Source organism: Fusarium phalaenopsidis (genome assembly GCF_050370095.1).
Source record: "Fusarium phalaenopsidis strain FUZ10S chromosome Unknown contig_32286, whole genome shotgun sequence".
NCBI classification, from domain to species: Eukaryota; Fungi; Ascomycota; class Sordariomycetes; order Hypocreales; family Nectriaceae; genus Fusarium; species Fusarium phalaenopsidis.
In genome coordinates, this window is record NW_028145413.1 from 1,859,231 (window position 1) to 1,871,499 (window position 12,269).

Consider the following 12,269-nt stretch of genomic DNA (forward strand, 5'->3'; position numbering starts at 1 on the left):
GCAACGTTTGGCTGGATGGAATGTCCCCGACGACTAACCCCCTGCTTCTCACCACGGTCTCAGTTGGCGGCTGAAACCCTCAAACTCAGCCTCGAAAAGCCAAGACCTTCACCGACAGGGGGTAGGATACCGTCGGGCTTAGAAGGTGTGTAAAAGCCGTTTTGGAAAGGCGAGGACGCGACGCGACGTGACTCCATAGAAGCTCCGGGAGAAGGGGATTATCCTTTGGCCTTAGACGGACGGACGACTCATGTTTGCGCTTCGGGCTGGGGACCGAGATGGAACTTCACGGTCCCGTCCCTGTTCGGTCGGGGCTCTGGAAAGGACTGGAAGGAAACCCGTCCGTCGAAGGAAGTGGGGACGGGATAGGATTGGTTCGAGATCAACCAGCCTAGGCATTTTACTTGGCCCCGGCCCCGGACGTTCTGGCTTCCGTCACTGCCTGCCCTGCCTGTCCACTCAAGAACCGAGGGTTCTATCCCGTCCTGGCATCGGGCTTATCAGTCGGGAATAACGGCCCAAGTTTTGGATCCATGTTTCGAAGGGGGTGCCTGGTGAAGTGGAGACTTGGAAGGAAGGCAAGGGATGGAAAGGGTGTCATCCATCCCATCCCATCCCATCCCATCCATGCCATGCGCTGCTCGCCGCTCTGACCCATCGAGGCGAAGCATCCATGCAAAGCATTGGCCAGATTGGAAATACGGATACAGATTCACAAACTTGATCATGACCACGAGGGAAATCGACGCCAAAAGGCGGCTCCGCGAGTCCACAAGGGGTTGAGTGGGCTCCGCTCCATTGCAAGAGGGGCCAAACGCACGCGAGTCACCGTGTTGTTGACTTTTTTTTTTTTTTTTGCTGTCTTCTTTTTTGCTTCTCAGGCCCGTCGTGCCGTTTAGACTTCCAAGGATCGCACGAGGTCCCCGAGGGCTGAGACGTTGAAAGCGTGCTACTGTGCATGGTAACGACAAGGGCGTCGGCCGACCCTAACTGCGGTCGGCTTTAACGAGCGAGTAGAAGTTTCGATGGGCTTGACCGGTTCAACGGCACAAGAAAAAAGGTTGAGGCGACAATAGGACAAAAGGCTTGGCAACGTGCTGACAAAAAGCATAACTGATTTTTTTTTTGTTTTGTTTTCTTTTCTCTTTTTACTTTCTTTTTATTTTGGCTTCTTTTTTTGCTTGCTCTAGTTTTGGACTGTCGATGACAAGTTTGCCCCAGAGCAACATTCGTTGGCGCGTGAGAATAGAGTTTCGAGATGAAGCGGCGGACAGGCCTGGGCATTGGCGGACGGTTCGTGGAAATTGCGACTAGACGTCAGGAACTAAAAGGAGCGTCAGACTCAAGGATCAGGCCAAAAGACCATGTGGGAAGTGGGAGCCTACCTAGTCAGGTCAGCATCCCATCCGGACTCACCTACTGTAGCTAGCTGGGTAGCCAGCTGTAACATCGTCAAGGCCAGGCGGACGAGATGAGTGAGCCCCATGGCCGACCATGGTCAAAGAGTCTGGGTTCCTCTCGGTTCGGCCAGTAACTGCAAGCATGGGCATAAATGACGCCGCCATGTAATCAATTCTACCTCAATCAGCATGAGGTGTCACTTGTCAAGTCTCCCTCCCGTTGCCTCAGCCGCAGAGCGACCCGACCGGTGAGGTCGGCTTGCGACGTTGGCGTTTTTAGACATGGTCTATGTGCTGTGATGTGTTGTGCTGTGCAATAGGGCCTCACCTAAGCTACGCGGCATGCCGCTTGCTCTTGATGGATGCCCACCGTCCCGGGCTTCCAGGTTGGCATTGACTGTTTCGTGACTTTGACACCTTGACACCTTGAAAATCATCAGCATGGATTATTATCGACTGCAGCAGCCGCTGCATGAGCGCACCGGCCAGCCGACAAGCATCCCCACACGCAATTCGCAGGAACTCGACTGTTTGTCCAATCGGGTTAAAGACTAGATTCGAGGGCGGAATGGGCCACCGCGGAGCGGCCAAGCAGCAAGCAAGCAAGCGATGAATACATGTGCATATGTAGGTGTAGATGTATGCGTCCATCCGCATCGGCGGACGACAAACGATCAACACATGCCGATCTGCAGTGATTTCCCTGGCGTGATACTAATCATTATGCACACGTCGCTGTTGGTCGCCTCGCGGGTCGGCAACGGAGGGTCGCGTGTGATATGGGATGGGATACCTAGCCAGGTATGGAGATGGAAATGGAAATAGTGCCAGATGGTGACGGTCGGTGGCCCAAGGCCTTGGCGCTGAGGCACGAGTGGATGCTCTCCTGCAAGTCACCATCACAGGCACACACTCCCGGCTTCACGGAGTCTGGAGATGTCCCCACGTGCAAAGTACACGACAAGGTTGATAGTGTGATTGCCATGATTGAACCCTGGGCGGCAACAATACCAAGCGAGGTGGGCCAGCGCAGCAGCAACGGGATAGGACCGGATACGACCAGCCCGCAACTGTGCCTCGACTGTACCCAAAAAGCTGGGAATCCTGCCCGGGGGAGATGGGCCCCAGTATCATGGTGTTGACTTGATGGGGACCAAGCGAGCTCAAGATTCAGACCCGAAACAGGCACAGGTCAGGTTCGCTCGCGGCAAACAGGCGGTAAGTGATGCCGTCCGTGGAGCCTCAAGAACCTAGAAGCCGGGCCCCTGAGAGAGCCCTTAGGCCGGTCGTTCGTTGGACTGTTCCAAGACAAGACTGGGTCAGGGAGAACGACTCGGGAGGCTTTGGAACACGTACAGACCCAGCGGCTAAATCGACCCTAGATGCATCGTGGAAGAAATGGTCGAACGGGTCCAATGCCACCTGAACTGGGTCCGGCGCGGGACGTTTTTCTGACTCTTGGGGATCATGACGTGGGGCTGACTCGAACGACGAGACGGGCCAGCAAGGCACCGACCAAGTACGGATAGAGAGAGTCGCAGGTAACTACCTAGCCACCTAATTACCACCAGGGCCTGTAGTTCGATATAGCACCAGACTAGGTGGGCAAGCGCCCATATCGTCGAGGAGGCCGCGTGACCGAGACGCCGACAAAAAGGAAGGCCACAATCGAGTCGGTGAGACAATGTGCTAGACAAACAACCAAGTCAAGTCGTGCGTGAATGGAGATGATGGGGGAAACAGAGACGTGTTCGACCAGTTGTGGTGGACGACTGAGATTTAGACTTTGAGGCGAAACACGTTTGGTCTGTTGGACGGTAGAACACGAGTAGAAGTGCAGACGACTACACCCGTTGTAGGCCGCCGCGTCGGACGGAGGGTCGGAGCGTGTGAGTCCAATGAATCGGAGTCCCGGCGCAAATCGGTTTTGAATTCCGGCCGGTCAACAATACGGCCCCAGTCTTCAACACCAAGAAGCAAGACAATATGCATGCATGTATGTCGCAAACAGGGGCAGAGTGCAAAGCGCCGAGTTTAATTCTGCACTGTCCCGCGAGCCAACAGTTCGGCGCATTCTTCTGCTCAATCAACCGGCTTTAGCCCCATTTCGGGTCGTGATGGAGACCCGTCACCGGAGGGCCCCAGAAGACTCCGGCATCAGAGCCGGCAGGTGGTCAGCGTTGGCCGGCTGTCTGCCTGTCTCTCTGTCTGTTTCTCTGTCTGTTTCTTTGTCTGTGCAGGCAGACAGACTTTTTGTGATGAACGGTCGTGACTCTCCGGGCTACAGGCGCCTGCGTCAGAGGGTTGCATTGCATTTCCGCGGTCATCATCGGGCATGCACATGGGAAAGAGCTTGTCAAGCTGCCAATGTCCACGATGTCTCTGATAGGCATGGCTGGCACCGCAATCCCGTCTTCGTTTCCACGTCGATTCGGCCTGACGTGACTATCCAGGGCTCTCCAAATCAGTACCCTTGAACGTCTGGGGTGATACGAGACCGGGGTGCTATGTATAGTCGGTAGAATCGGGAAACCTCTTCATGTTGGGTGCCGGTTGATTGTTGGGTGTATAATTGGTTGAGAATAGAAGCTTGAAATATCACTTTGAGAATAGTGGAGGTCAGGAATGGTATCAATAAGAGAAGGCACTCAAGGTGAGCCACAGCTCAGAACGGCATGGGGAGTATGGGGCCAGAAAGAAGCCAGAAGCATTGTAGTCATTGGGCTTGTCGCCAAAGGACGCCCAGAAGACATATTCGAGGGTCTGGTGGCCGTTGTGAATAGGGCCGCCCTTGGGCATGGGCCATCTCGAGATGGAGAATTGAGGAGGAGCAGGGTGGTTGGATGCTTGTGTCCTCGACCAACAGATCCGCAGGCGTCCGGAATAAGCAGGGAGGCCGTGATGTCCAGTCCGAGGGTGCTTCACAAAACAGGAGGCGTCATCCAGGCCAGCTTGGAACACGACGCCGGAGACCTGAATCTGGCGTACGAGGCTCTCACGAGACGCAACCTGTAGGGCTTTGTTGCGCCCGCTCCTCAGCCTAGGCCCCGTCTGCGGTGTCGGCCACAGATTGAATAATGACACAAAAGGCGCACACAACAAAAAGCGTTGCCGCCAAAGCGAGGAACGAGATGGAGGACAGCCGAGGCCGCCCCAGTAATGGAAAATCAAAGGGAGCATCCTGCCTGACGGAGGTGAGGGACCCAGGTGGTACCAAAGTCTATCGCGGTCGACCAGGGCGGCCACTGCGCTGGCGTCGCTCCTTCAGGCCGTGTGGTTCGCTCCTTCTGAGATGCACCGGTCGGTGCACAAAAGTTGGAAGCAGCGACCTATTCACAGTTATCCACTATTCACACCTCTGTGTGCTCTCTGTGCGTGTGCATGTGCGTATGCGTGTGCGTGTACGTGCGCCTGCGCCTGCCCTTTGCGAGTTCTGAGGTGTCCATACCTGCCCTGCCCTGCTGCGCTGCAGACTTATGAGGAAGGCGTGATTGGCCCCATCGCTGTGAGGCTGTCGGCATCCCGCTCTTCTGCCGCGATGGATCCCACTCCTTCTCCCGACTTCTCTCTTTCTGCCCCACGGGGACTATCTGATTCAGGCAACGTCAGAATCCAACGCAAAAGGTTCGAAGAAGAAAAAAAGCAGCGCACAGCACACAGAAACCTTCCACAGGATGGGACCTGAGACATTGCTCGCATTTCTCGGCGACTCTCATCCTTGCTCTGCCTGTCTGACTAGCATGTCCTCCGGACCATTATACGGAACAAGCAGTCTCCGGCCTCCACCATCTCCGTGTTGGACCTCCGAATCACACATCAAAGCTCTCGCGTTCAAACGTTAATGTTAGATGGAGCACGGCACGGGGAGCGACACAATGCCGTCGTCATCCTGCTCCATGCCGCCACAACTGTCATGGCGGCTGCTTTCTGCTTGTCGACAGCCCGTGTCACCAAAAGAGGAACCGGTGACTGCTTTATCGAGATATCCCAGGCGGGTCAGAGATGCGAAGCGTGTTGTTTCGCGCCACCGTTTCCCCCTTCAGATCCCGAGCAGATCTACCCCGACCAGGGGGGGGGCTTTGCTGTTCGTTTCGCACCCTTTCTTCATGTGCTGGACCACAGAGAATGCCTCACAGGACCGGGTCAGGCCGGACCAAACCAGGGCTCATCTCATGGGGGGCCAAGCTTGAAGCTTGTTGATCTGGCCGCCCGGTGCAAATAGACTTTGGCATCGTCGCTTTTCCTTCTCGCTGGGCCCGCCCTCCTGTTGCGCGCGCGTACATACGGTACGGAGCAGAGTCTTGTGGTGTAGGCCTTGTTTGGCTGGCCCAATACCTTTTCCAGGCCCCACGGTCTGTTGGTGACACTCCCTTTACGCCCGAAGGAGAAATCCAAACTCAAAAACAGACCAAAACTGTCCATCATACACCCAAAGTTCCCCGACACTTGTACTCACGACCTTGAGCCTGTGAATTTGACTTTGGGTCGCACCCCCTGGTTTGATTTGATTGTGGTCCCTTTTTTTTTCTACTCTCCCATTCTCCATCCTGCTGCCCCCTCTGCGCCATTCCGCTTTGCACCACTTTTGGAAGAGCGTCTATTCACACACAGGCGCGTACACACACACACGCCCCTGCGGTCAAACCTCGCGCCCCGGGGCGGCGATGGCGATGACCTATGGCGGCGGAGGCGGCGGCTCAGGAGAAAAAAAAAAGTGGAAAAGCCAGCGGCATAGGGCCAGAGACTCTACGCTGGCGACGCGGTGAAGGGTGGACGAAGAGAGAGGAAGAGGCAAGAGGTAGACGACAAAGTAAGTTGTTTTGTGCCGGCACTACAAGCTCGACGGTTGGGAGCTTGTCGCTCCTGAAGCCGAGACCCCGTTCCGTCATGCTGGTTCTTGGGTCAGTCGTTATGCTGGGTATAAAGCAAAGCCGTTTGCTCCGAACTCCTGGGTCAGCATTCGCTTGAGCTATCCTCATCACCTTCGACCAGCATCAGCATCAGCATAGCATAGCATCTTTACCAGTGCTCGCTCGTCCTTTTCTGCTGCGCAATTGATCTGCATCGGTCCCCGGCATCCTTGTCATTTGGAAACATTTTGGACTTTTTGTTTACATCATCTGCCCAACGACAATCATCAACCTCTGTCTACACACACATACATACACACACACATACGGATATACACGCACACACAAAACGACCCGCTCGTACAAAAAGCTCCATCCCTGCTGCCCCTCGTCACCAATCAACCAGACGAGAAAGGAAAAAGACACCCAGAACAGAGCAAGGGCAAGGCCTTGAACCAGGGCTACAGAGAAATCGACCAGGATCAACGACCGGGACCAGAACCAGGACCAGGATCAGGACCCTCGTCCTCCAAGCCCCAAGCCTCCAAAGCATCGCCATCCTATCCTCATTTTGGTGCGCTGGTGTCGGTGTAAGACATCCGCCAACTCAAAATCCCCGAGCCGGACAGAGCCCGCCCATCCAAATTATCCTTTTCCCTCGTGCCCCCTGTCGTCCTTCGATCCACTTGAGACGTTGTCCCAGATCTCGAGCAGGCATCATCATCATCATCACAGCCTGTCAACCCACCCGAGCCACTCGCCGCCCCCCTCCCCTTCCCCATCCTCCCATCCTGTCTCCCCACTTCTTTGCACGGCTCTATTTCCAGCTCCTAGCCTGGAAATCTCGCTGATACATGCGCGACTCGCCTGCATCAACCCCAACCCCATCCTCCTCGCCGGCTTATATTAGACATACAAGTCCTACCATGTTGTCCATCGCCCCCCAGGAATTCCAGTCCCAGCAGCCTTACTACTATATGCCCTACCGTTCCGACTCTTCGCCACGACAGCACCCTCACTCCGAGATCCCCTACTTCAACTTTGCCAACATCAGCCCTCCGCCAACCCTTGACTCGGCCACCACCGCTGCCATGGCCGCCGCTGCCGCCGTCAACGCCCGCTCCCAGCAGGATGCCAGTGTCGCCCAGGCCCTCGAGATTGCCCGCGAGAGCCCCGACGGCTCCTCAGACCCAACCATCAGCAAGATCCTCGAGGCCGCCCTCGCCCAGATCTGGGCCAAGGTCCAGGCCCATCCCGACTCGTACGTCATGAGCAGAGACGAGTTTGCCGTCTTCAACTTCTTCCAGCACCGGTTTACCGGTGATAAGACGGCGGTGAAGGCCCGGAAGCGATACTGGGACAACACCCACGCTTGATCGCCCGCTAGGATCCCGTCTACACATGGCAACCCTCCCCATCCCGTGCGCTACTGCGCTCCCTTTTCACGAACTTGTTCTTGCATAACCGGCCCATTTTGAGGACCCAAAACGATTCAACCTGCTTTTTTTCTTGTTGCTCAACCATATGACGCCTCGGCCGTCTATATCACCCGCCACATGCACCTGTTATACACCAACGTCGCCAGCTCAACCACCACCCTGCTCGCCTCCGCCGCCACAAGCCATCCAGTCCAACCTCCTTAGGAATTCATGCCCGACTTTCCGGTTGCCTGCCACGTCCACGATGGCCAAGAAGCGATAGCTGAAACCCAAGGGCTCAAGCTAGTTTCACCGCAGGCCGCAGACAAAAGCAACCCCCACTATGGAGGATGAGGATAGTGGGCTGCCAAGACAACAAAACGCAGAACAGAGGATATCCGCGGCAATAGGACGGACGGAACAGATACGTCTGGTCTGTTACTAATTTGCGCGCCAACCTCTCATGACTTATTACACAGCACTACCAAGTCATGCGGAGCGGAGTCATGGCACTGTAGCGCGCAGTGTGAGAGAGCACTGCCAGAAAGAACCCTGTTTGATGCTCTCTCTACTCCGCGGCTACTGAACTTACTGTCTTGTCCTGGACCCTCCCCCCCTCCAACAACCAAGCACTTGCACGGCAGACCCCCGGTTCCCGGGCCCGTTCGTTGAGTGGGGCTGCCACCGCATCATCCGCATGGCGCCCCGCCGTCCGTGTCGTGTGGCCCCAGTCCCAAGCGTCCCTGACGGCATTTGCCTTTTTTGGAGGGACAGGGGTGCCCTCGCTTTTGGGTTGGTTTTGGTTTTGGGGGCCCTTTTCTTGCCCTGGTCCCGATGGCTGATTACTTTTTCCTGCGGCTCCCTTCCTTCAATCTCTCACAGGGCTGGGCTGCGAAACCACGGGTTCCTCGGTCGTCTCGTCCCACGGACCCTCAGACGGGGGTCTCCCCTTGAAGAGAAAGCTGGAGGCTGATCATGTCGCCCCTGGGCTTTTTGTTTCCTTGACTCGACAGAGACACAGCGAATGGCTGTCTCAACTGCTCGTCAGGACTCTCCGCCTGCCCCACGCCTTCTTGACTCGTGGTCGTGTCGTCGCATCGTCCCAAGGTTTCTTGCGACGGCGCTGCTGGCCATGAGCCTGGGCGCGCATCATGCCCCCGCCCCTACTTCACTTCACCTTCACCTTCAGCCCTGAAGGGGATCCTTGACTTGGCTTGACCGGCTGCTGGTGCTGGTTCTCACGCATCACATACTGTACATCCGACTTGCCACTATATCACACCTTGCTATCATCACACGGCGAAGCATGTTCAACTTATCTCACGATACTACTCTGAGACATTCCATCAGGCCGAAGCCACGACGACTCATTTATCGTCGCATGGCCTCTGCGCTGGACCGATGGACTGACTCTCTGGCCGCTGCCGGCAGCCGCCTTTGCCTTGACAAAAATCATGCTACCAAAGGAAAAAAAAAAAAATACACGTCCCCATCAACTCTCGGCGGTACCAGACTTCGTTTTTGCTTGCCAAGTTCTGACCACTGACACGAGATGGGGCCCGACGGCATTCTCCGCCCACAGGCAGAAAGCAGGAAACGCTTCTTGATTCCCCATTTGTCATTTTCCTCTTTTTTAACTCATCTTTTTTTCGCCCGCCGCATCACATGGGGCCTGGGGCTACTGTACGAGGCGAGGCATTGATGAGTCGAAATTGTAGTAATCTTGTCTCTTCTTCTTTCACCCCCTTGTCATCACGATTATGAAATTTTTTTTTTTGGCTTCTCTCTGGGAACTACCTCTTTTGGCTTAGCTCACGACTTGCATGGCATCTTGGGTTGTCTCCCATATAGCACCACTTCACTTCACATCACCCCTTTTATTTACCAAGAATCGTTGTATTATAGAAATACCACAGAGCGTTGTTTTGGCATTTGTTATACATTATTAGCACTGCACCACATATAGAGCAATACATGAAATCACATGACATATATGCCCATGCTTTGAATCCTGCCAGTGATGATGAATGCCATGGTGAATATGCTTCCGGCCGTTGGACTTGGGACTGTTTCTGCCTCAGCTGGCCTGACCTAACCCTGCTCGCTCTTTGACTGCCAACTTTTTTATCTTTTGACTTTACTGAAATGCCACGTTTGGCATGATTGGTAGGGTGAGGTGAGTTGGGCATCACATCACACTCTAACAACACGTGACAACTGTCTATCTCGAGTTTACTTCTCAATTGGTTTCAAGACATTCCAAGAATGGGTTTACACATCATGTCAAATCCGCACAATGACGTGTATCTTGCGATATTTCCACCACGAGGCCTCGTTGCAATTGTCATTGTGAGCAATTGCAACCCACCTGGCACTATCCTCAACGTCCAAGTGTAAGCCCCATCGACCGAATCCGGACAGTTGCCTAACTCTACACCACATCACCGTCGCATCGCATTGATCGACATGGACTTTGGCAGTAAACTGGCCCTCCTCTCCAGACACTTGCTTCTTTGGAGGCGTTTGCTTGTGCGCACACCACAAGCTCAGATTCGGTCCTCCTCCGAGGACTGACCCCCGAGCCTTGGGCTCCGGCCGAGTCCACATCGGCGGAGGCAGCCCCGCCGTTGCGCCGCCCCCGTTCATCACGGGACCCGGGGCCCGCCCAACTCTAAGTCACGTCTTGGAACGCGTCTAGAACACCCACGGCACCGAAAAATCGGGTGATTCTGAGCAGCGCAAGAAAGCGGTACCGGCGAAACAATTCGGACTGCGAAGCTTTCCAGACGTCCCATCTCGCTTACAGGAGCCCTCGGAGCTTTTGCGCCTGATAGCCGCTGAAGGAGGGTCGATGGCACCGGGCTGGAACGTTGTAGACTCGCAGCTCGGACCCGAGATGACCGCAGATGCAGACAGCTGTCACATGTGCCTGCATATCATGGCAATAGCTTCGCCACGGGTAATGCTCTTATGGAATAATCGCGGTGATCATAGCGGGGGATCTGCACGGTCTCGAGAGGAATGGGATGCCGGTAGAGCGTTTGATATCGAGTGCGGCGTGCCTCGTATGTGTTTTGGCCTAACTGACGGCTCGGTCTCTTCCACAAGTGTTGATCATTTCCCATTGCCCTCAGCAATAGGACAGCGAGAAGCCTAGACAAGGCACTACCTCGACTATCGCGAGCCAAGGCGTCGACAAGCCTTTCGAAGGGCAACTAGGAGCTTTCTCTAGTCACCGCTGCTACTGGCCAGAAGGCACTGGTTAAACACAGCGCCGTCTCCAATAACGTCCCGCCACCATCACGGCCTCGTTCAGAGTGAGCGACGCATCATAGCTTCATGCTGCACAAGTCGCGGCCCTTGTGTCAGCATCATGCGGCAACAGCACCCCAAATAGGAGTTGTGCTTGGACCAGCACCCCTCTCGAGACCCTGTTTTGGACGCAAGGGAAACGGATAGAGTTTGTGGGCGAGCCGCTGATGCAAATGCTTGATGACAGCCCCTTATCACAAATGCCCAAACAGCATCCTTGAGTCGGAGAAAGGACGTTGAGGGCGCCTGCGCCTGAAAGTTTATATCCAGGCCATGGGAGGAGCGAAGACCAAAAGGGCCATCATGCGTCGCGGCAGGGTTTCGCTCATCATGACGGTCCGTCAATGGTTCCTCTTTTGGACAATCACGGGGCGTCGTGCATTGCAGGTTCCTGGATTGCCGCGGCAAGAGACTGGCCCAAACTTTGAAACGATGGGCTCATGCAGGAAGGCCTTGGGCTTTGGTCACCGCACGCCCCCAGGTTTAGAATCAACGACAATAGCAGCAGAGGCATTACGGGATGGGTTCGATTATTGACCGTTTGGTCGGGCCTAGAGTCGACTCTCCCTTTGTGTTCCACATGGGGATGGGGGGGAGGTTGCCTCTTTGGGTACGTCTCATGATGCCGTCGACCAAACGGGCAGCGCCAGCTCTGTCATTTCTTTATTGCCTTGCCTGTTGTAGCAGCCTTAAAGCGCTTTGGTGTTCCACCGAGGCTTGGTAAGGCCGTCGTTACGGCGACGTTGCAACATGAAACACGGCAGCGAACGACCTCGATCTCCATCTCTCCTGATTTCCTGAGTGTGACGCCATTCCCAACAGACACAGGACCCTCTCTGCGCGATCCAGAACCGGGTTCTTGGACCCCTGTGCCAACTTGAACTGGCGGTGACTCTTTTGGGTAGCCCAGAAAGTCGGTAAGTTGAACATGTTGAAACTCAAATAGGTGGAGAGGCGTGCAATATCTTGCAATCAGGCATGGAAGGTCGTTGGCTTCTAGAACACTTCCGGATGAGGCATCGTAAGTCGCCTCATTAGGCAAAGCCGGTGGTGCCACTTCCCGAAGCATTGTCCAAAAGGGCATGGCGAAAGGCGAAGGCGAAAGCGAAGAAGGGCGTGGGCAAATAGCGTTTCGCTAGACAAGCATTGTTCGATTCACGGCGCTGTTGGGTCGATCACCGAGAGATTGGCGCAGAGGGTGTGCACCGAGAAGCGCCCAAGTATCAGGTACATGGCATACGAGGCACCATACAGGGTGGAAAAGAGGCTCGGAGGGTTAGGGAAGGTCG

General features: G+C 55.2%; 1 protein-coding gene across 1 annotated transcript; it reads left to right on the top strand.

Moving 5' to 3' along the window:
* Positions 1–7,176: 7,176 nt before the first annotated feature.
* On the top strand, positions 7,177–7,626 carry LRP88_02905 (uncharacterized protein; the record flags this gene model as incomplete). Its single annotated transcript, XM_083239540.1, has 1 exon — positions 7,177–7,626. One exon carries the CDS (start codon positions 7,177–7,179, stop codon positions 7,624–7,626), a length of 450 nt encoding a protein of 149 aa, XP_083104670.1.
* Between the last annotated feature and the right edge of the window lie 4,643 nt (positions 7,627–12,269).